Source organism: Panthera uncia (genome assembly GCF_023721935.1).
Source record: "Panthera uncia isolate 11264 chromosome E2 unlocalized genomic scaffold, Puncia_PCG_1.0 HiC_scaffold_20, whole genome shotgun sequence".
NCBI classification, from domain to species: domain Eukaryota; kingdom Metazoa; phylum Chordata; class Mammalia; order Carnivora; family Felidae; genus Panthera; species Panthera uncia.
Window position 1 is genome coordinate 12,631,472 of NW_026057589.1, and position 24,537 is coordinate 12,656,008.

The 24,537-nt window shown below is 43.1% G+C and overlaps 1 protein-coding gene across 1 annotated transcript in view; it reads left to right on the forward strand.

Moving 5' to 3' along the window:
- Positions 1-24,537, forward strand: part of HYDIN (HYDIN axonemal central pair apparatus protein) — a 312,192-nt gene that overhangs the window by 272,250 nt on the left and 15,405 nt on the right. Inside the window, exons 22-24 of the mRNA XM_049622586.1 lie at positions 2,226-2,369; positions 7,120-7,263; positions 12,919-13,232. Coding sequence (XP_049478543.1) covers positions 2,226-2,369; positions 7,120-7,263; positions 12,919-13,232 — 602 coding nt within the window. The remainder of the gene's footprint in view (positions 1-2,225; positions 2,370-7,119; positions 7,264-12,918; positions 13,233-24,537) is intronic.

The window sequence follows — 24,537 nt, forward strand, 5'->3', positions numbered from 1 at the left end:
ATGAGTGATGTGAGCATTTTTTCATGTGTCTGTTAGCCATCTGCCTGTCTTCTTTTGAAAAGTGTCTATTCATGTCTTTTGCCCATTTCTTCACTGGATTATTTGTTTTCTGAGTGTTGAGTTTGATAAGTTCTTCATAGATTTTGGATGCTAACCCTTTATCTAATATGTCATTTGCAAATATCTTCTCCCATTCTGTCAGTTGCCTTTTAGTTTTACTGATTCTTTCCTTCACTGTGCAGAAGCTTTTTATTTTGATGAGGTTCCAATCATTCATTTCTGCTTTTGTTTCCTTTGCCTCCAGAGACATATCAAGTACAAAGTTGCTGCAGCCAAGGTCATAGAGGTTGTTGCCTGTTTTCTCCTCTAGGATTTTGATGGCTTCCTGTCTTACATTTAGGTCTTTCATTCATTTTGAATTTATTTTTGAGTATGGTGTAAGAAAGTGGTCCAGGTTCATTTTTCTGCATGTCACTGCCCAGTTTTCCCAACACCATTTGCTGAAGAGACTTTTTTCCATTGGATATTCTTTCCTGCATTGTCAAAGATTAGTTGCCATACGTTTGTGGGTCAGTTTCTGGGTTCTCTGTTCTATTCCATTGGTTTATGTGTCTGTTTTGTAATACAGCTTAAAATCCAGAATGGTGATGCCTCCAACTTTGCTTTTCTTTTTCAGGATTGCTTTGGCTATTCGGGGTCTTTTCTGGTCTATACAAATGTTAGGATTGTTTGTTCTAGCTCTGCAAAGAATGCTGGTGTTATTTTGATAGTGATTGCATTGAATATGTAGATTGCTTTGGGTAATATCGACATTTTAACAATATTTGTTTTTCCAATCCATGAGCATGGAATGTTTTTCCATTTGTGTGTGTGTGTCTTCTTCAACTTCTCTCATAAGCTTTCTATAGTTTTCATTGTATAGATTTTTTACCTCTTTGGTTAGGTTTATTCCTAGGTATTTCATCGTTTTTGGTGTACTTGTAAAAGGGATCGACTCCTTGATTTCTCTTTCTGCTGTTTCATTATTGGTGTATAGAAATGCAACTGATTTCAGTACATTTATTTTATACCCTGTGACTGTTGAATTCATGGATTAGTTCTAGCAATTTTTTGGTGGAGTCTTTTGGGTTTTCCACACAGAGTATCATGTCATCTGGGAAGAGTGGAAGTTTGACTTCTTCCTTTCCAATTTGGATGCCTTTTCTTTGTGTTGTCTGATTGCTGAGCCTAGGACTTCCAATACTATATTGAACAACAGTGGTGAGAGTGGACATCCTTGTCATGTTCCTGACCTTAGAGGGAAAGCTCTCAGTTTTTCCCCATTGAGGGTGATATTAGTGGTAGGTCTTTCATATGTGGCTTTTATGATCTTGAGGTATGATTCTTCTATCCCTATTTTCATGAGGGTTTTTATCAAGAAGGGATGCTGTATATTGTCAAACACTTTCTCTGCATCTATTGAGAGGATCATGTGGTTCTTATCCTTTCTTTTATTACTGTGATGTATCACATTGATTGATTTGCTGGTGTTTCATTGAGGATTTTTGCATCCATGTTCAACAGGGATACTGGCCTGTAACTCTTTTTAGTGGGTGTTTTTGTCTAGTTTTGGAATCAGGGTAATGCTGGCCTCAGAGAATGAGTTTGGAAGTATTTATTCCATTTCTTTTTTTGGAACAGCTTCAAAATAATAGGTGTTAACTCTTATTTAAATGTTTGGTAGAATTCCCCTGGAAAGCCATCCGGCCTTGGACTCCTTTTGTTGGGAGAATCTACAGCATGATTTTTAAACATTCAAGCATGAAAGGCAAAATTTTTCTAGCCATAGTTCCTGCCTAGCTTGATAAGAAATCATGTATCTACCCAAACCATAAGCCCAGTAAGGATTTTACCTGCTTTGTCTGCCTTGTCTGTTTTGTATGTTCAGTCCCTAGCAGTTCTGATGCATGATACATTTTCCTGTAATATATATGTATATGTAGGTTGAACTGAATGTAAATTGATTGTGTCCTTGGGAGCAGTCAGAAACAAACACATCCAGGACATATTCAACCAATCAGACTTTAATTGTGTGACAGAGAGCAATCCCTGAAATGCACTATTTGGAAAAATGTGCTCTTTCCTGGTGTCACCAGGCAGGTAGTTGAGAATCAGCTTGTTGATTTTGAGAATTAACTTTTCTGAGCTATGGATATTCCACAAGTGCTGATGTGTCTCGTCTACAGATAGTCAAAGAAAAGCTGGTGTGCCATGCCATCATCGGGGCACAGAAGGGGAAGAGCTTGCTGATGACTGTGAATATCATCTGTGAGTTTATAGCGCCACTTATCCAGCTCTCCACCAAACAGCTCATATACCGACTGGAGAAGGTCAGTGCTGCCTGGGGCGGGTGCACTAAGTAGGGGTCAGCACGTTCACACTTTCATTTTGGAAGCTAAATTAATGGGAAGCCTGTTATACCCACACCCAGTGAATGTTTTCTAAGCTTCAGAGACCAATACACATTTAACTAAAACTTCTGAATCTAAACCTACATTCCTTTGAAATGTGAATTGTTATGGAAATTCTACTTGCCTCGTTCCTGATATATAAGACAAAGTAAATGAAGGCGTATTCCAGTGCACTGAAAATGCATTTTAGTTGATCCTTTTATTCTAACTAGGTGAAATAAACATCTCAGTATAGAAAAGGTTAGAGTAGAATTATTGATAATTATAATAATCAGTAAGAAAAGCTGCCATTTACTGATTGGTAGGCACTGGCATCAGGCCATGTTCCTCAACTACATTTTCCCAGTTGTTTCCTCACAACAATCTATCCAGTGGGTTCTATTATCATTCCGTCATACGTGTAAGGGAACGGAGATGCAAGTTAAGCTGTTATGCGGTCACCTAACACTGCTTGAGAATAATCAACCTAAACTCTTTGATTCGTACTCTTTAATTTATATGGCTATGAATGCCCATGACTTTATATAACTATTAAGGACAAGCACTAAATGGAGGAGGCATAGGACAGGGGAAATGAAGAATGGCTGCTGCTCAGGGCAGGGGGGTCAGGATGGCAAAGAGGTGGAAGGAGACATCACAGCAGGACTGGACGTACTCCTCGGCAGACTTCCATCCTAGAATTATGTACCATTCAAAATAGATAGGTAGAGAACGCCCCTTCTGAGTTGAGGACTGCATTGGTGCTGGAAATCTGGTGAACCAGCCTGACATCGTCAAAGCTAAGAGACTGGTCAGGGTTATAGACCATAAACAAATTATTACAATTTAGTTGTTTAAGATTCAATTCTAAACAGTGTTATGAAGATAAGGTATAAGGCGCTACGAGAACATGCCTTGGAGACATGGGCATATTTGTACGTGTGGTCCTAGATGGCTCTGTCAGCAAGTGCCTAGACTTGAGACTTGAAGGAGAAATAGAAGTTAGTATAGTGATGAGGGGCGAGCAGAGAATCAATAGGCAGAGGGAACTGCACATGTGAAGGGCCCAAGTTAGGAAAGAGCTTGGTGAATATATACAACTGAAAGGCCACTTTAGAGAACATGCCCAGAATGACATGAGGTCCATCTAGAGAAATGGGCAGAGGCCAGAGGAATTTGACATGGCTGGGAGGTATGTTCTGGACTTTGGGTTTTGTTCTGGGTGACCATTGGAGGGCTTTAGGGACCGAGGGGAGTGACATGGTCAGATTTATTCAATGAAACAGTCATGCTGGCTGCTGAGTGGAGTATTTATCAAGGCCTACCATGTCCTAGGCACTGTGTTGAGTGCTAGGGATATAGCAGTGAGACTAGACCCACCCAGATGAACCTCATGCCAGCTGGGAAAACTGAGTATTAAGTAAGCCATTGTTCCGTAGTGTGGGATGTACATAATCCAAGCTAAGTCCTGACATGGTGTCGTACAAATGGGCTATGTCTGGCAGCGCCTAACTGATCATGGGGCAATCAACCAGGATTCCTTTCACTACTTGGAGGCTTGCAGGAGAATGTTCAAGATCATTTATTCTGTTAGTGGATTTCATTATATTTTGTTAATATTAAATAAATATCTATTGAGCACCCACCATGGATAAAGTGCTCTGTTAGGATATGAGTAAGGGAGCTTATAATCAAGTAAGGGAGGTGAGATGTACAAGTTCACTTCAAACCAACAGATAATTTTCAGCACTTACATTATATTAGGCCGCCAAGGCAAGGCAAAACCCTGGCTTAATGGACTAGTGCAGAAAGCAGACACTGAAGAAGTAGAATAAGGGTTTCAGCTACAGGATGATAAACCAGCTGAAACAAGCTCCATGAGACATATAACAAGAAAATACTACAGGAGTTTCTGCCAGAGTTACTAAGTTTTCATTACTGTTTTAAATTCTTCCTTTTTTAAGTAATCAGGAAAGATATTTATTGGCAACAGCTGCACCAAATTTGGCGGCATCATGTTTCCTCTAAATTCCGCTATTCAGAGAAAATTCAGTAAGTATTTATTGAATAGCTATTCCTTGCAAGACATTACAGTGTATGTTAAATATGCAGCCCGGTTTCTTATTAGATATTTTTTTCTAAGCCTATAAACACCCATAAAAATGTGTGTATAGTGTTCCTTTTTTTATATCCTTAAGCATTGGGTTGGTTTTTTTTAACATATTCTTGTTTACATCTCTGAGTTTATTACTAAAATAAAAGAGCAAATATTTTATATATGGCAGCAACTTATCGAATTAAAAAACAAATTGTCAGAACTCCGTGTTTGTTTTTGCCCTTCTCTCCTTCCCCCCCCCCCAAATATTATAATTGTGAAATCTGTCCAACTAGTATATTTTTCATTGTTTATTTCCTGCTCATATTTAAGCCACACCAGGGACAATGAAGAAATGCAACTTTATTAAACTAGTATGCACAAGAGGCCTGTTGGTGTTGGTGTTCAGATTTAATTACATAACACCAAATTGTCTGTCCTGTCTCATTTTGGGCTCAAGGCAGCATATATGAATTAGTACATTAGACTATAATGATACCAGCCCTGCCTATGGGAAGAATTTTTCTATAACCATTTCCTCAGATTTGATCTACTTTATAACTGTGATGCCATTCCTAAGGCACACAGATGAAATCACATCTCTGGGGAATTGAAAAGGTCAACTGAAAGTAGCAGCCAGTGTGCTTCATGAAGTCCACCAGCAAAACCTGTCTCTTGATATTTGGGGAGACAAACAACCCAGAGAGAAGGGGTCATTTTAAAATAGAACGGCTCTGTGTGCATCGACTCCTCTTCATCTCTAACCTCTAAATGGCCTCTTGCCAAAACCAACCGACTATGGCTTCTTCACTTCAATGCTTCCTGCAGTGACACAGTGGCCTGGGGGAAGGTCACTGAGTGGACAGCTTTGTATGGCCCAAAAGTGCTGCTTCATCCTTCTCACAAAATGTAGTATATCATCATCTGCAAATACAAGGTGAATTCAGTGCCTGTATTGCCATGTTAGAGGGAGGGAAACAATGCCTGGCATCTCATGGTAAGTGCCAGACTGAGCCCCTCAGAGAACTCTGGGAGTGCGTAGGGATCTAGAACAGTGCAGCCGAGGCAGGATGCTTGAGCTAACTGTTATGGACTGAATGTTTATGTCTTCCCCAAATTCACATGTTGAAGTCCTAATCCCCAGTGTGATGATGTTGGAGGTAAGGCCTTTGGGAGGATGATTAGGCCATGAAGGTAGAGACCTCAGGAATGGGATTAGGGCGACTGGGTGACTCAGTCAGTTAAGCGTCCAACTGCGGCTCAGGTCATGATCTCATGGTTCATGAGTTCGAGCCCCGCATCGGGCTCGGTGCTGACAGCTTGGAGCCTGGAGACTGCTTTGGATTGTGTCTCCCTCTCTCGCTGCCCCTCCCCTGCTTGTGCTCTGTCTCTGTCTCTCAAAAATAAATAAACATTAAAAAAATTTTTTAAAAGAATGGGATTAGTGCCCTGAAAAATAGAGACAAGAGAGATCATCTCCTTCTCAGCCATGCAAGGACATAGTGAGAAGATAGCCATCTAAAGCCAGACACCGGATCTGCTGGCACCTTGATCTTGGACTTCCCAACCTCCAGAACTCTGAAACATCTGTTATTGAAGCCACCCAGTCTATGATATTTGTTATAGCAGCCCAAGCCAACAAAGACACAATGGGCACTGGTTACCTAAGCACCTCAGAGCCAGGGGAGCCAGGAACCACAGGAGAAGGAAGATTGTGTTGAACAAAGAAGCAGAGACAGAGTCAGACCAAAATATAGAATCAGAATGATTTAACTGAAATTGGAACAGCAAATCAAAACCATGAGGCCTGGGGAAAACAGGCCAGAGTTGTGGAAGAGCCAGGGAATGATTGGAGGGAGTCTATTGTTGGAAGCCACAGATTGAGGCTTCTGTTGCCTCCTGCTGTTATTAAAAGACCCCCTTTCCAAAGCACACAAGAAATGATGTGGACTCCAACATTAGAATGAGAAAAATTCAGTCTGACCAGAAATTTTCAGGTTAAGATCCACTGCTGATGCTTTCTTCAGTTGAAGAATGAAATTTGATGTATCTAAGAAAGTGGAAAGATGCTTCTACATCAACGATCCCAGTGTTATTGGGAAAAATTTACAGAAATAGTTATGAGCATTTTGTCAATATAACAATATATTACAAATGTATATATTTTTGCAAATTGGATATTTTGAGCATAGAAAAAAATAAGGAAAATAATGTTTTGTTCATTATAATGATGCATGGGTTCTTCCATTTGTATCACTAATTATTAGACTTTGTTTTATGACACTGGAAACTTCTATACTAATAGTACTCTCCAGAGGCATGGCATGTATAGGTGTTTTTAACCTGGCCACAAGAGAGTAAGAAATCTAATCTTTGTTTTCTGGCTTATGTAGGATCACTTTTCAATAGTCCACCATAAATTGTGAATGAATTATCTAAGTCTGTACAAGGATGGGGGAAGACAGTGAAAGAGAGACAGAGAGCAAGGAGGGGTGGGGAATGCTAATTCTGTTGTTAACACTGATGATGAGACTTTGGTTGCTAAAGGCTTACATGTTTATCATAACTTGGTTTCTTCTTTTTCCCTTTTTGCAGAAACCAAACACTGTCCTGGAACCTGATTACCAGCCGTTGGTCATGAAGAACATTTCCACCCTGCCCGTGAATGTGTTGCTCTCCACAAGCAGACCCTTCTGTATCTGTGAGACTGATAAATCTCCACTGCCATTAACTCCTGAGGTAAGTTGACAGAGTGCTGTCTTAACAAGCTCCTAGGAGAGTTGTGTGTGTGACAAAGGAAGAGAATAATGTCAGCATGCTACCTAATTTCAGTCCAGACAGGTAGGAAGAATTTAAGAAACAAAGAGGAAAGAATAAAGAAGATTTATATGTCATAAATTCCAATATCACTCAACTATTTTTTAATTTTGTTAAATATTTATATGTGAGAGAGAGAGAGAGAGAGAGAGGGAACGAGCGAGGAAGGGGCAGAGAGAGAAGGAGACACAGAATCTGAAGCAGGCTCCAGGCTCTGAGCTGTCAGCACAGAGCCCAGTAGGGGGCTTAAACTCACAAGTGGTGAGATCATGACCTGAGCCGAAATCAGACGCTTAACCGAATGAGCCACCCAGTCGCCCCTCCACTATGATTTTTTTAAATGTTTATTTATTTATTTATTTATTTATTTTTGAGAGAGAGAAAGGGAAAGAGATCATGGGGGAGAGGGAGAGGCTGAGAGAAAGGGAGACAGAGAATCCCAGGCAGGCTCCATTGCTGTCAGTGCAGAGCCCAGTGTGGGGCTCAAATTCATGAACCTTGAGATCATGACCTGAGCTGAAATCAAGAGTCAGACTCTTAACCAACTGATCCACCCAGGTGTCCCTCACCCAACTGTTATTAATGGTGTAAGAACTTTGGCTCATTATGATAACCCTTCATTCTTGCCCATTGTAATCTTTAGAAAACAGTGACTTCCCACTAATGATAATAGAAACCTATTAATTCTACTTTTCTAAAGCAAAGTTCCATACTCTAGGCAACAAGGAAATGGCTCAAACCCAGTCCCTAAACCAGAGAGCCCATCTCCAGATACTAAGAAATCTGAACTGGGCTGGGGGAGGAGGCTGTGAGCTATTGAGCCTCCCCAGTCTGACGCAGGATGCAGTGTTCTCTAAACACCCCTACAAGATCACCCTTGTGCAGGGCGCCTGGGTGGCTCAGTCAGTTGAGTGTCCAACTCTTAATTTCAGTTCAGGTCGTGATCTCACGGTTCATGGGATAGAGCCCTATGCTGTTAGCATTCTCTCTTTTCTTAGGATTCTCTCTTTCCCTCTTCCTGTCTCCCTCTCTGCTCCTCTCTTAGTTGCACTCTCTCTTTCTCTCTCAAAATAAACAAATAAACTTTAAAAAAAAAAAAAAAAGATCACCCCTGCGATCCTTTGCGGAACATGCGGACGTTGGTGGGAACGGCGGGGCCATGCGGCCAGTGGCACTGCAGAGCTGTAGAGGAGGAGTGAGGGAGAAACCAGATCCATACACCACTGTGTTCAGCCTCCCAATCTGGGGAGACAGCTAATGAAGAAGAGGTAAAAAGGAGGAAGGGAGGGCAGGCAGCAATCCTGAGATCTCAGAAGAGGGAGCCCATGGCTGAAGGAGATTTGCCGCGAGCCTCGCTCAGGGAGATGGATCTTGGAGGGAGATGGGGGGACAGAGGTGCTTAGTGAGAGGGTTGCAGACAATACCTGACTGGTGGCTGTAAACTGCACTACCACCCTCCCTTCCCCACCAATTACTTAGTGGGTTTCCTTCAAGCCTGAGCTGGGAAAACACCAGCTAAGATCTTTGAATAGAGAAATAAAAGGGAGAGGCAGAAGAAAAACCTACTGCTAGGGAGCCTATACAAGGAAGGAGACCGAAAGTATAAATGTAGTTTTTTGCAGCCTCAGAGAAATGGTAGATGGTATGACCTGTCTTTAAAAAGAGCTTAAAGATGAGATTCAAGTGTTCAAAGTGGAGATGAAGGGTAAGCTCACAGGGCAGAGGAGAACAAATGGATGATAAAGTGAAAATTCAGATACGAGCAGCTTTCTCCATCTGGGTGGTAGATTAGACACACTCTCTTGTCCCTCCTGAAATCTTAAGATAAAAGTAGAAATGTTCAGAAGGAAAGAAGCCCAGAACAGTAAAATAAAGAAGGAAGAAGATGGTTATAAGCAGATAATGGGAGATTTAAACAAATTCTAGAAGACAGAATGAGGATGGAGTGGGTTGACCAAAAGGGCACGGGCACAAAAGCCAGCATTCTAGAAAATTCTCCTGTGAGACCGCAGAGACATGAGAGTCGTTCAAGCTGAGTAGCATGGGCTCGGAGGCAACAAGTGTGAGGAGAACACTGAAAATAGAGGGATTCCATGTGTACTAGACAGCTGTCCCACCTGACCCCACACACAAAAAACATGGGCAGCTGGCTTTTATCCCCAGATCTAAAGATAAGTGCTCTTCCCAGAGAAATGGATCAAAGTGCCAGGGGAACTTCAGTGTTTCTAGTGTGATTTTAGCCCTCCAGGATAATAACTGGTGTCTGGGGTATGTCCACCAACCGATCGCCCCTTCTCTGCCCAAGGAAGCTGTTCTGTAGACCAGTCCTACTACACAAATTGATGGTGGTCTCTGGACTGTTAGGATCCCTGGTTGGGTCAGGAACTATTGCTTCCTGTAATAATTCTGATAGCACAGTTGGGCCTTTCATATTATTTGCATGTGTAACTTTAATAACAGCATACATATAGTTTAAAAAATAAAGAGCTTTGGGGCACCTGGGTGGCTCAGTCGGTTGAGTGTCTGACATCGGCTTAGGTCATGATCTCACAGTTTGTGAGTTCAAGTCCTGCACTGGGCTCAGAGCCTAGTGCCTACTTCAGATTCTGTTTCCCTCTCTCTCTGCCCCTCCCCCGCTCACTCACACACTCTCTCTCTCTCTCTCTCTCTCTCTCCTCAAAAATAAATAAATATTTAAAAATAAATAAAGAGCTTTTACAAATCAATAGGAAAACACCAATAGAAAAATAGGTAAAGGAAATGGATAGAGTTCACAGAAAGAAAAATAAAATGGCTCGTAAATATATGAAAATGTATTCAACTTTAATCACATTAGAAGAGATGCAAATTAATTTTCCTATCAGATTGGCAAAGAGCAAAAATTCGATAGTGCTCTGTGTTGGAGGGGCATGTAGAAATAGGCACCCCCACAGTGTTGGGGAAGTATACATTGGAAGGCAATATGGCTACAGCTATCAAAATTTCAAATGTCCATACCCTTTGACCTAGTTATTCTTCTGCTAGGAATTTACCCTTCAGATATAGACACACTATTCAACATATAGACAAGGGTATTCATTGTAACAGTGATTATAAGAGCAAAAGATTGGGAGCCAATATCCATCAGTAGGAGATTGGTTAAATCAATGATGGCAGAATTATATGATGGAATAAAATGCAGCTCCACATGCACTGAGTGATCTCCCAGTGAAAAAAGCAAATTGCAGAACAAGAGTGCACAGTGTACCATCATGTGTATACAAAAATTTTAAATACATATATGAATGTGATCTTTTTTTATCCATACATTATCTCCACAAGGATAAGCAATACACTTGTAACCCTGGTGCCTCAGGGGCAGGGAACTATTTGGCTTGGATAAGAGGCTTAGATTTTTAAAAGCAAAGCCATACCTTGTCTTGGGACAAAATGTTATGGAATATCCAACAGTGAGTCATATCTTGGTGAAATTACTGGTCTTATTGGTAATCCAAAAATTCTATGGCCTCTATGCAGAAAAGAAGGGAGCGAGCCATCAAGGGAAGAGTTTAGACTAACTTCAACTTCTCCACCGTAATACTTAGTGCCAGATGACAATGCAGCAATGGCTACAGAGTTTTGAGAGAGAGAGTCACCCAGGGCTAGGAAGGCTAAGCAGTGTTGCTGAAATTCACAGAGCTGGTAAATGACAGAGGCTGGATTTTGACCCAAGAAGTCTGGCTCCAGAGTTTATGGTTTTAGGATTATTATCTCTTATGTAAGAATATCTTTTCAAGTGTTTTTTTTTTTTTGAGAAAAAAATCAAACATTTAAAAAATAAGTTAGTTTAATTTCATTTTTGTAAAAATGTTATTTATCCACCCATTATGTCTGGACTCATGCTTACAAAATGTTAACTCTGAGAAATAATATATGGTGAAATTTTGGATGAGTTTTTAATTTCTCCTCCTCGTGCTTTTATATATAATGTGAATTTTTGTGGATGTGTATCATTTCTACAAAACAACAAAGGGGGGAAATGTTTAACTCAATTTTCAAAGATATTTAAATACCAGGCATTGCAATACCACGTGTTACCGTCTGCAAGAATAGGTTCTAAATTCTGCCGAGCCACCTGTACAAGCACAGGCCACACTTTCAGATGGGATTAGCTGCCTGAGGAGTCATTGCCCTCTCTCTGATTCTTGAATCAGGTGATTGGCTTTATCAACAGAAACCATCTAATCATGTCACTGAAGTGCACAGTTAAATACCTGAACCTGATAACTCAGGGGAGAGGGAAGTACTCTCTGAAAGACTCATCCCTGTGTGCATGCCTCCCAACTGCCTCAGGGCACTTTCTGCAAAACCAGGAGGTGGCTTTCCTGTGGATTAACTGTGGGAATTGAGCAATTCCTAAAAAAGCTAACTCATAGCCAGGCTTTCTATGGTAAGGTATTCCAGTGGCCTTGACATCAAGAAACACACGGGGATTTGAATCAAAGAGAGAAAAGAATAAACATAATCTACTGAATAAACTCTGTCAAGCTTCCGGGAGTGTCATTTTAAGTTGAATAGAAGACAGCAGAAAGTAAATAACACTGTGCTTAAGAGTTAGAATTGCAGGCATTAGAAAAGAAATTAAATTGCCTAATCCATCCTTTTCTGGGTCACCCTCTACAGAGCCCCTCCCCTAGGGCTTTAGAAAGCCTTTTAAAAGTTTCTTAAGCCACGAATGTTTCCCACTTGTTTAGGAAGAGCATTTTACAATCTAATTTATATTCAGTTAAGAATATTTTATAAGTTATTCATTGCAGACTTTCCCTTTTGCAACTCGCAATCCTTATAACCTCACAACTATTATTAAAATCTCTTCCTTCAGAACAAACTGAGGGTTGATGGGGGTTGGGGAGAGGGGAAAGTGGGTGATGGGCATTGAGGAGGGCACTTGTTGGGATGAGCACTGGGTGCTGTATGAAAGCCAATTTGACAATAAATTAAAAAAAAAAAGTAAGTGAAAACATATACTCTAAAGAAACCTGTTTCAGTGTTGTAATAATTAAGAATTCTAGTGTATCAGTAAATATATGGAAATATTATTTGCATTTCCTAGTTATAATTTAGATATGTGTCTAATCAAATAAAGAAATTTTCAGGTTAATTTTTAAGATTAAATTTAAATCTAATCATGCAATGGTATCTTGATTCCTCAACAAATGAAAAAAATAATAATAAAATAAAATAAAATCTCTTCCTTCAAATGATTCCCATCCAGATTTTCCTTGCTTTCATGTTCAACTAATAAAAGATGTGTGTGCATATATGTATATAAAATATCCATAGTTATCGATATAGTGTAGATATCCATATGGATTTAGATATACCAGCTATTTAATTATGTTTCAGTGTGAATACATAATTATGGACAAAAGAAATGTGGCTGTGTATGTATTTCATACTAATCTAATTGTACTGATATGTGCATCTGTATGTGTGTATTTCCATAAATATATATAAATAACTTTGGTTTTCCTGTTCCACGGAGCAGGTTGAAAATGCATCGTATAGGTTGGTAATTGCCAATTGTCTTATTTGTAGCCTATCAAACTGGAGATTGATGGAGAAAAAAACTTGCTGGTCAAATTTGACCCTTCCTATAGAAATGACTTGAACAATTGGGTAGCAGAAGAAATTCTAGCAATCAAGTATGTAGAGCACCCTCAAGTAGACAGCCTGAGACTGCGTGGAGAAGTGAACTACCCCAACCTCAGCTTTGAGACCATGGAGCTGGATTTTGGCTGCATCCTGAATGATACAGAGGTGATCCGATATATAACAATCACCAATTGCAGCTCCTTGGTTGTGAAGTTCCGCTGGTTCTTCCTGGTAGACAACGAGGAAAATCAGATAAGGTACCCCAGCCTGTCTGCCCCTCATAGCTCTTTTCTGCGGTTCCCATTTCTCTCCTTTGGGCTTTGTACTGGGTTTCCCGGATTCTGTGCACTGGTCTTTCATGGTGTTCAGTTCTGGCAACTAATTATTGGCAGAAAGAACAAAGGGTCTCAAATCGTGGTTCATCCTAGATTTTCAAACAGGAAGAGCAGCTAAAACATCTTTGAAAGCCCCAATTACCACCAGATTAGCAAAGCAGTATCCGTAAGCCTGCTTTAATTTTGAATCTAGTGGTTGGATCATTAGAAATGTGTCACTAAAAAAATGAAGTCTTAAGCATTTCAAACCCAAAGCATGGATTGAATATGATGATACATTGAGTAAATGCTGCACAGAGCTCCACATTCTGCCTGTCTTGGTGGGTTTCATTCTTTTTTTTTTTTTTTAACTTTTTTTTTTTAACATTTATTCATTTTTCAGAGACAGAGAAAGAGTGTGATTGGTGGAGGGGCAGAGAGAGAAGGAGACACAGAATCCAAAGCAGGCTCCAGGCTCCGAGCTGTTAGCACAGAGCCTGACGCAGGGCTCGAACTCATGAACCATGAGATCATGACCTGACGTTGGGCGCTTAACGGACTGAGCTACCCAGGCGCCCCTTGGTGGGTTTCATTCTAAACGATACATATATATACAGATGTATACATATGTACAAAATAGTGGGAGGTGGTGAATGCAGAAAGAGGAAAGCTGTGTTCACAATATTTGGATTTAGAAGTGTCTCTGTTCATTTAGAAGCTAAATCCAAACTTAATTTGGAGAACACTCCTTAAAAAACATATAAACAGGCTGTTTTAGTCAAGCCTTAGTAACATTTTCATCTGAGTCTGAAGTCTTGTTCACAAGCAGGACATTCAGGCTCCTCTGTGTCTCCTTACTGGATATTTGGACAGCTTTGGGTTCAGTACCTGAATGCCGAGCTGCCACTCTGCATAGGGAAGCCTCATGTTGTTTCCTTGGGTTGTCGGTACCTCCCATATGCAACCTTCATCTTGTATATGACAGCCAGCTTTTCCCTTCCCTGGCTTGTTTCCACAGTAACAGCGGCTTGCTCTAGATGTCTTCCATAGACATCTAATGATGACCCAGCATGGCACTGGAGGCGGGCCTGGGCCTGAATGACAGAGCCTGCTCGTTAGGTGCCGAGTACTGTTTAGGCTTGGGGTAAAATCAGCCAACCTGACCTAATGAGCTTTGAATACCAGATTCTCTGAAGTTATTCTGATGTAACATAGCTACATGGGTTTATTCTACCGAGGCACAAGGGACATGTTTTCATTTTTGAGAGGCCATTTCCATAATTAAAATAATGGCATTTTGAAAATGGACTTAGCCAGGACTGGAGAGGATGCACTTAATTTTTCATTGTGTTAAGCATTTATTTAACCATTTTTTCCCCTCTCTTCAGTATCTTCCTGTATCTTGATATTGAACTTTTGCTTATAATTCATTTGTTCACTCATTCATTCATTCCAAGAGTCATTCAGAAAGCATCCAGTAAGTGACTCTTATGCACCGGATGACGTACAAGGCATTGGGAATATAACAGTGAATGAGACGTTGTCCCTGGCCTGAGGCTATTGGGGAATCACAGGGAACATGGGTTAATGCCAGGCTCTGAGGAAGGACAGAGGTAGGGACGAGAGCTCAGAAGAATCCAAGAAGCCTGCGCTGAGAAGCACAGTTAAATGTCTCAGATGGGGCAACAGGGAAACATTCTAAGTAACAGGAACAGCATGTTTATATCAGTTAGGATTCGTGGATTCTATTCCGTTGCAAGTGACAGAAAACATGACCCTCAACAAAAATGAAAAGGAAAAGACATTCACTGGGTCCTACAACTCATAAGTCCAGATTCACTCTGGCTTCTGGCCCAGCTTAAAGCTCCATCTCTTAGCTTTGCTTTCATGTGTTAAAGCCAAGTTTTTGGGTCAGCTTTTCTCCCATGGTTCCCACATGGCTGCCAGCTCTCCTGGGGCCACGTCCTCACAGATCTGAGCTCCGGGAAAGGAACATTAGCCTTTGTACATGAACTGTCTTAAGATTCACTGTGATCGGACCAGCTCAGTCACATTTCCTGTCCCCTCCCCAAGTCAGTCACTCAATGGAGGGTGAAGCACTGATCAGCATTAGCCTGGCCACATGCCCCACACCAAGGGCTGCCGTGGTGACCTCAGCGCCCCATGGACTGAATGGGGTGGGAGGGGGCAGATCTCCAAACAAAAACTGACATATGAGAGAATGAATGCTGGAGAGGCAAATGACACGCATCTACCAGTGTCCACAGAGGCCCCATCAGCGTGGCCACAGCACAGGCTTCACTGGCGAGGGAGAAGCCAGGGAGAATTCTTGGATGCAGGTTGGCAGTCGTGTGTGAGAGGCCTGGTGCTGGGATAAGGAGTTTAGACTCTTGGAAACAGCAGGAAGATTTGTAATCAAGAGGCAAAAAAGTCTGCCTTTTTTTTTTTTTTCCAGGAAGATAACTCTTAGCCTCATTCAACATGGCTACCCAATCCCTCCTTCCGAAACCCTTGCCTTTCTTCCTTTGAATACCACTGTATTCTCCTGCTTTCCTGCTTCTCCCCTCAACCTTTCCCTCCTTCTCAGCCCTGGGACAGCAGCAGGTGCACTGAGTGTGTGTAGGTTGCAGGGCTCCATCCTGGGCCCCTGCTCTCCGTGCAGTGGCAGTTAGTGCCGGCACCTGAGGCTTCCAACCGTCTCCGTCTAGACCCTCTGCTGAGTCCCGAGGGCATCTCATTCTTCATCTCTTGGATGTTTCCCATGTGACTTGTGTCCAACGTGCCCCATGCCAAACTCAGGCTCTCCACCTGCCCCCTCCCTGCCTTTCCTCCAGGGCCCCTCACCCCTGTGAATGACATCACTGTCCTGAGAGGAATCCAGATTCCTTCCTCTCCCTGACCTCACCCATCAAAGCCATCACCAAGTTCTACCTATTCTGCCTTCTAACCCCCTCATTCCCATTCCATGATGATTATCCTAGTTCAGGTGACCATCCTCTCTTGCCTGGACCATTTTGATGTCCCTAACTGGACTCTATCATCCAGCCAGTGGCCAAGTGATGAACATGTCACTGCTCTGGTTTTCAGCCTTCAACAGCATCCATGCTTCTTAGGATGAAGTACAGAATACTTACTGTGTTCAGCAAGGCTCAGCATGGGCTTTCCCTGTGTTCCTCCCCAGTTTCTTCTCACTTCACTCTGCCCTCACCACACTGGCCCCTTTCCTGTCCAGGCCCATTCCTATCTGAGCACACAGTCTCTGCTGGAAGCTCCTTCCATGCCTCACTTCACCAGCCCCTGCTCCCTTGTCAAGTCTCAGCTCCAGGTTCTTCCCTGGGAAGCCCTCTTGAGACCCTTGCCTACATGACCTCCCCTGGCATAGGCCCTGGTAGCCCATCTCCTTCGTGACACATCACACTTGTCATTATGGCTCAGTGTCCAATTTCCTAGCTGGCTCTTAAACCCTTGAGGCCAGGGAGCACATCTGTCCTGTTACCTCTGGATCCCAGAGCCCATAGCACAGAGTAGGCAGCACAGAGTAGGTCCTCAAAGGATGTTTTCTAATTTGTAACTGCTCCCTGCTGGGTATTTGTGGTGAGGGAGAATCATTTCATAACTGATTAAAGATTCTTTTCTGTCAGCTTCTTGGCACCTGTCAAATGAAAAGGTTCAAGGTATAAATGTCACCTTGGATAGCAAAAAAAAAAGACCAAAAACACTCCACTTGCCCTTCAGATGGGCTTTCTCTGCAGACCCTCAGGAAAACATAAGACATTCAGTGGCTAAAGGTCACTTTTATCAGATATACCAACACTAACCTTTCTTTTCCAATTAGAATTCTCCTAAGCCTTACCATTAGTAAAAGAAACAAAGGATAAAAGAGGCTTTTCTTTTTCTTCTATTAGGGCAGCATGTGAGGACACCCAGACATTTTCAATATCCCTGCCTGTCACAACACACACATCAGCCATGTGAACACACACGTGCATACACACGTGTGTGTGTGCGTGACTTTGCAGGCAATTCTGACTGGGCCATCTAAAGCATCTCTCTTGTTTGAGCTTATTTTTTTTCCAAGTTGGCCCTCATGTCACATATAAGAACAAAGAAAGAAGGAAAATGGACAAGTATGCTAAAAAAGCACTCCCTAAGAGGAAAGCCAGTCATTGTCTCAGAAGCCAGCTCATCCATGGGAGTTCAGATGCGTGACTGGGTTCGAGACTGACTTTGGTAGATGACAGTCTAGGCTGTACACATGACATGAGGAAGCCACCAGCACTACCGGAATGTGCCCTTTCTTGGGTCTGTCTCTTCGACGTGACTGCTCAGCTGGTCGAGAATGTGATGCTTCATGACACCTGTGTGAAAGGGGCACACAGGGCAGCCCACACCTGAAGCGGCCCTTACCCTCTAAGAGGCCAGAGGGTGATCCTGGTGGATACTAGCCCAGCCGGTATCTCTGCCCAGGCTCAGGGCCGCAAAGCTGAGGCGATGCTGGGACTTACAGCACGTGGCCAAGTGGTCTCCAAGGACAGCTTTGCCTTTTTGTTTCCAAATCTTATTATAGATAAATTGAATACAGGGGCCTAAGGGAGCCCAGCCCTGCAACAAAGGAGCACGTGTTGATCTCACATTGATTTTTCTGTGATGAGCGTCAGTTGTCCCACATTGTGATTGGAAGAAGAGGGTGGAAGGACTGGAGGGAAGGTAGGGGAAGCCTCATTTCTGGATGCTTCCATTTGTCTCTTCATCATTCTTTAATTTCTTTTGCCTCAAAAATGGAACTTTTTTTTTTTTCAGCAGTCAAAGGCTTTATGTGGGAACTAAGTTCTCGGGCGAGGTTCCGTGACTCAGGGAGAGAGAGAGAGAGGAGTCAGGGAAGTCGCCCCCAGGTGTGGTGCGGTGGGGTTTTTAAGCAGCAGCGGTCGGAACTTTTTTTTAATATTTATTTATTTTTGAGAGGGGTGGGAAGGGGCAGAGAGAGAGGGATCTGAAGCGGGCTCTGTGCTGACCCAAGCCCCATGCGGGGCTCGAGCTCACCAACTGCGAGATCATGACCTAAGCCTAAGTCAGACGCTCAACTGACTGAGCCACCAGGCTCATTGGAACTTTTTTTTTTCTAAGACATGATATGTTAGTGGTAGTTGAGGTCCTGGGCTGTGGTGTTGGACATGGCTGGTTAGAATCCAGGCTCTGTCCTCCTGGCCACAGGATCCTGTGCTCTGGTTTATGAATAAATGCAGATAACATGGACACCTAAAAGAGCTGTCATGAGGATTAAGTGAGATGTGTCTATAAAGTGCATGTCTCTGAGATAAAAAGGAAAATATGAAACTAGTGACTGTTTTTGGGTTTTCAGAGGGTTCCTTTGTCTCCTGCATTCCCTCATACCAAGTGCTGCTAAGTGAAACACTCCCTGGGACGCTAAAGTCTTGGCGCTATAGGTCCCTCAGACACCAGGTGAAGGTGCTTTCTGACACGAGGTAGAAAATCCTTTCCTACGCCAGGCTGCATCCACCAAGGCTGAAGCTGGATGGCTCGGCACACCTCCTTGTCCTCCCCGCCCCTCCTCCCTACAGCCAGGTTCTTCAGTTTTCTTTAGAAAGGAAACCGGCTTTATTGATTGCATGGAGGCAGGCCCTGGGTATCCTTGCATCCAGCTGTCCCAAGCTGCTCAGTGTGCTGGCCAAGAGCCTGGCAGCCTGGCCAAGAGGACTCTGAGGCAGCCTCCCGCTCAGCTGCCTGCCCCATGTGACCTTGGACTCCCCTACCTGCAGAGCTCTCGGTATGGTCCCTGTCATGTAATACATGCTCAGCGAATGCCAGGCTCTTACAGACATTCCTTTATGGAGGAAACTGAGAAGCCTAATGTTAATGTTCATTAATTAAATGTTAATACCAGGCCATGTCGGAGAAGAAGCATCCCAGGGGTGGCTCTGAGACATTTTCTCCCGAAATTGGTCTGAAGGCTGAAGTCTGAGGGTGACAGGTGCCTCTCGCTGGCCTAAGCATTGATCCCTTCTGTAAATCTCCCTCTCTGTTCCCCACTGGCCCTGCAGGCCTCAGGAGGCTTTAAGTTCCTGCACCCACACATTTTTTTCTTTTTGCACCTCCCAGAGGAGTTTGGATAAGAGATAAAACCAAGCAAGCATGGAACCCTGGCACTAGAGGAAACGCAACTCTGGTGACAGAGAACAAGGCCCAGAGTGGGAACAGAAGCAGTGGGCACAAATGGCCTTGGGCACAATGGCGAGTCAGGCTCTAAGCCCCTCCAGGTCCCTGTCTTCCTTAACTCTCTCCTGTGTGTGTCTGAGCTAAAATGACGATTTCACAACCCAAAGAATGAATCCAGTGGGAATGAGGGCCATCCCCCTCCCCCGTATTAGGTTTCTTATTATGTGACAAATCACCGTAAACTGGGTGGCTTAAAACAACGAGAATTTATTCTCTTCCAGTTCTGGAGGTCCAGAGTCTGAATCCACTTCACTGGGCCTAAGTCAAGTGTGGACAGGGCCACACGCTCCCTCTACTCCCTCCAGAGGCTCTAGGGAAAATATAGGAAAGTCCCCATTCTTGCCTTTCTCAGCTTCTGGAGCTGCATTCCTGGCATGCCTTGGCTCCTGGCCCCTTCCTCCTTCCTCAAAGCCCACAGCATAGTGTCCTCCCATCTCTCTCTCCACTGAGATGGCCACATCCCCCTCTCCATTCTCTGCAGTAGTATCACTCTCTGCCGCCTTCTTGTAAGGACACTTGTGATCATATCATGGGTCTCACCCAGATGCAAAGCCCCCATCGCAAGACCTTAACTTACTCACATCTGCAAAGTCCCTTTGCTGTATAAGGAAACGTTCCCAGGCTGTGGGGCTTCAAACAGGGACATGTGGAGGATGCCCATCAGTCAACCAACCAGATGCCCTGACTCTGCCAGCACCAAGTTCTCATGCTCTCTTCACTCTCTGCCAGGCCAGATTGGCTTTTTTAAAAGGTAAAATGGATTTTTAATACTGATGACTTTATAATACCATAAGGAAGTTTTGGTTTTAGTTTATAGCAAACATGACTCAAACTAACATATAAAAAAATAGAACGCACTGGCTCACGTAACAGAAAGTGTCTAGGTGTGGGTTTCAGGCACAGCTCGACCCAAGGTCAGGCAGTGTCACCTGTGCGTCGTATCTCCCCCACTGTCTCTTCGCTCTGTCCTCTGCTGTGTCGGCTCCATTCTCAGGCAGGTTCTGCACACACTGTTGCAAGATGACTTAGAAGCTCCAGCAGCTCCAGCTTTCATATGCCAGGTTCAAGTCCGGAGGAAAAAGGTAGAGGTTTTTCTCTGAATAAGCCCTGGCAAATGTTTGGCTACAGCTCACTGGCTCTGGTTGGTTCCCCTGTCCGTTCCTCCACTAAGGCCTGGGGAACCCAGTGCTGCCCCTGGACTAGGCTGAAAGTTAGAGATAGACTAATTGCCAGAGGGAAATGTAAGGCACCTGAGCAGAGAAAGGGAGCCTGGATCCCCGGTAGCACAGAGCAAAGATGCCCAGCACAATGGTAAGAACAGTGTGTTTCTATTACAAATCCCAAGCCAAAGACATGAGCATCTAATTATGAAATAGGCACCAGCTGCTTGGAAAGCTGTTTGAGAGACCTTACCAGTGCCCCAGGGACATGATAAGCTGATAGGACCCTCAGACATTGGAAAACAACTCATGATGAGACCTTTGCACCTATTCCCAGCACCGCCACCCTGTCACCATGGAGCGCAGGGCACCAGCTTCATGGGCACCTTTCACATTTTCTCGTTCTGCAGCCTTGATTTTTCACATGAAATATAATGTCTGCATCTTTGAAACGTTAGGATTAGACCACCAATACGGTGAACAAATCCACATCTTTACTATGAGAAAAACCGCTTTCAATAGCTTCCCAGAGCAAAATATGTCTGAAGTAGGAATTACCTCCTGTAGACAATGGTGTAAGGCCATATCTCCAATAAAGAGATAATATTAGGAGCATGAGAGAAAGATTCTGTAATTTTGACCATAAAAATAACCATAATTGTGTGCTTATCATGTGCCAGGCACAATTCTAACCCCATTATGTCTCTTAGCTCATGTCCTACAACAATCCTGTTAAGTATTAACATCTCCCCTTGAACCTGAGCCCACGCAACGGATCCAACCTGCCACGTGTGCGCTGATGGCAAAGCCCCTGCCTTAACCACTACCTTCTGCTGACATATGAAAGCGCACTTTTCTCTATATTTTATTACTGTATATCCATCTTTCATTTAAATGAGCCTTTTGTGAATACTCCATCCAAACATTGTGCTAGGTACTGTGGATACTGCGGAGATAAATGAGACCCTTCCCTGTCCCTACAAATTGATAAACCACTGGTGATGGCAGGTGGTCGTGGTCGTGGTTTAGTATTTGTCCAATTCATTCTTGCATGCTCTCATCCCCACTCACCATCCAAGACTCTGAAGGGACCTATGTGGGAAAACACGTGTGCTGAGAAGTGGAGAGGCATCTTGTGGGGCCCAGCCACCTCCCGGCGCTTCAGAAGCGAGGGCTCCAAACTCAGCTGGTTCTTCCTTCTCGTACTTCACAGTTTGCAACCAGAGAATCATTGCAGAACCTCACTTTAAAACCTTTTGCTTAGAATTTTTAACTGTTTGAAGGATACCATTTTGGCCTTTAAGAATCAGGTTGGCCCAAGCAAGAAGTAACAACAGAGCTTGACAGCAGTCAAGTTGGAGTAGCTGTTGGGTTTGCTTCTGGAGAAAGAATGGAAAGGAGAAACTGACGAGTGAGATCCCGAAAATGAGCTAAATGTATAAAGGTGCTGTCCCAAGGACTGTGGTAACCTGAGAACTGCTGTGGTCGGTAGCCAGGTGGGAGGTATTTTAGAGGAGGACCGAATGGGACTTGCTGAGGGGCTGGATATGAGGGGGAAGAGAAGGGTATATCAAGGTCGGTGCCTGAATTTTCAGTTCAAGGAACTAGATAAGTGATAGTGCTGGTGGGTGAGAAGAGAAACAGTCCAGATTTGCTGGTAGAAGGAGAAAGAGGGTCTGGGTCTAGACAAGATTACAATAAAGCTCCGTGAATATTTGCCTTCCCGCCCTCCCTCCCTGGCCATAAAGCAAGAATCAATGTAGAAAATTAATTGGGCTCCTTCAGCACAACCTGGTGAGTAGCAGGTGCTGCGTGACACCAGGTCAACAACAGAAATAGTTTCCAGTAAACAGGACCTGAGGGATGGATTTTTTTTGAGTAACAGATTTGTGAATCTCTGTCATAGAAACTTAGCTCCTTACGATGCATTACGGCTGGCCCTTAGCCGCCTCTGTTCATTTAAGAACTTCTGGCAGGACTAGGGGATGGCAAACAGGAAGATGGAAATCTGAGTTCTTCTTGGTCCAATGACAAGATGTAAGAAGTTTGGTGGATATGCGGTTTTGTCTTCCTCAGTCTACTCTTTTCACTTTGCAGATGAGGTGCTGGGGATATCAGGATAATGTGCTTTCTCATGTCAGCATTCTGTGATTCTAGGAGGACCAAGAAGGGGACTTTGAAGAGTAGGCAAAATTAGAGGACTCAGCAAGGAAGGCTGAGAAAGAAGAAAGTGGCCACCTAAACCAAGAAAAGGGAATTTGTTTTTAAATGGCAGGGAAACAGTTCCACTTCCAGGAATAGGATGAGCTAAATTTATATTTATATATATATATATATATATATACATACATATATATATATGTATGTATATATATATATATTTTAATTTCGAGGTTATGAATGAGCTAACAGAAATTCCTACAGGTAAAGTTCCAAGGAACATTGAATGTTCATGTTAGTTTCCTATAATGTACTAGTTTGCCACTTTACCTCAGACTGGGAGGCTTAAACAACAGAAATTTTTTTTTTTTTTTTAAGTTCTGGAAGCTACAATCCTGAGATCAAAGGGTTGAAAGGGTTAGTTCCTTCTGTGGAGTATGAGGGAAGAATCTGTTCTAGGCCTTCTTCTTGGCTTGGAGATGACTGTCTTCTCCTTGTGGCTTTTCTTTGTACATGTCTGTGGCCAAATGTCCAAAATTTATAATAATAAAATGCATGTCACATCACATCCGTTATAAATACCACATTCTTAGTAAATTTGAAGCCCTTTGTGAAAGAGAACACCGTGAGGTCGGCCTCTAGCTGACCTGCTTATACTCCGTGCTGATGCCTCTAGAAGCCTCCGGGGCCTCCCTCATCAGGCTTTCCACAGCCCATCCATCTAGAATCTTCTCTCCTGCTATGATGCCCCAGCTAATTTACCTGACCAGGGGGTCAGATTAGCCTCGGGGAATGATGGGAGGACTATGGCCATCTCTCAAGTCTAGGCTTCCAGAAACAAGTTCCTGCTTTTGTAGTGGACCTGAAAGAGATCAAGGCCAAGCCTTCGAAGGACACCTTTGAAGAGGGTGGGCCTTTTGCTCTTTTCATATTTAATTTAAAGGTGATCACCATTAAGGATCATATTGTCTCCTTCTGTTTGCAATGGGTCAGTACAATTTCATGAGATACCCTGTCTGTTATCCCATAGAGAAATGAACTGAGCTGTTTTTCATTTCAGTTTTGAGTGTTATGAAACTTTTCATCCTGCTTTTATGTTGTTACAGAAGAACTCTGGCTACCTTATTAGAGATTCATTCTTTTTAAGGCATCTTCCCAGTGCCTCCACTACCAGTGGAGGGCATCAGCCACGTTGATATTCAGTGTGAGCTAAGCTGGCTTCTAAAGAAATCAGTGGAAAGCATCAGTGCATATTTGAACCTAACCTGATTTAGGGTTATGTCTGCTTGGTTCATTTAGTGATCTGATTCTTAAAAAGAGTCTATTTGATTTATCTGCGTTTTCATATTAATTAAAATCCCCCAAAGCTAGCTACATCTACTGAAGACCAGACATTAAAAGAAATTAACTTGAAAAAACCATCCTGTTTTGAAAGTATTTCTAAAGGACTTTGAACTGATTGATTATAAGGGAGATTTCACAGCCTATCTACCTGTTCAGCCTTTCGAAGAGTATGTAGCAGTGGGGACACCTTCTGGAGCTTTTATGGAAGTGGCCATTTCTCACAGAAAAGAGCAAGGAGATTCTGGACACATTCCTCCACTACGCACCTTGCAGCAAAACTCTTTGTGGGAAGTCACTTCGAGGCAAGGTCAACTGTGTCTTGCTTCTCCTTACCTTGATTACAATTGGGA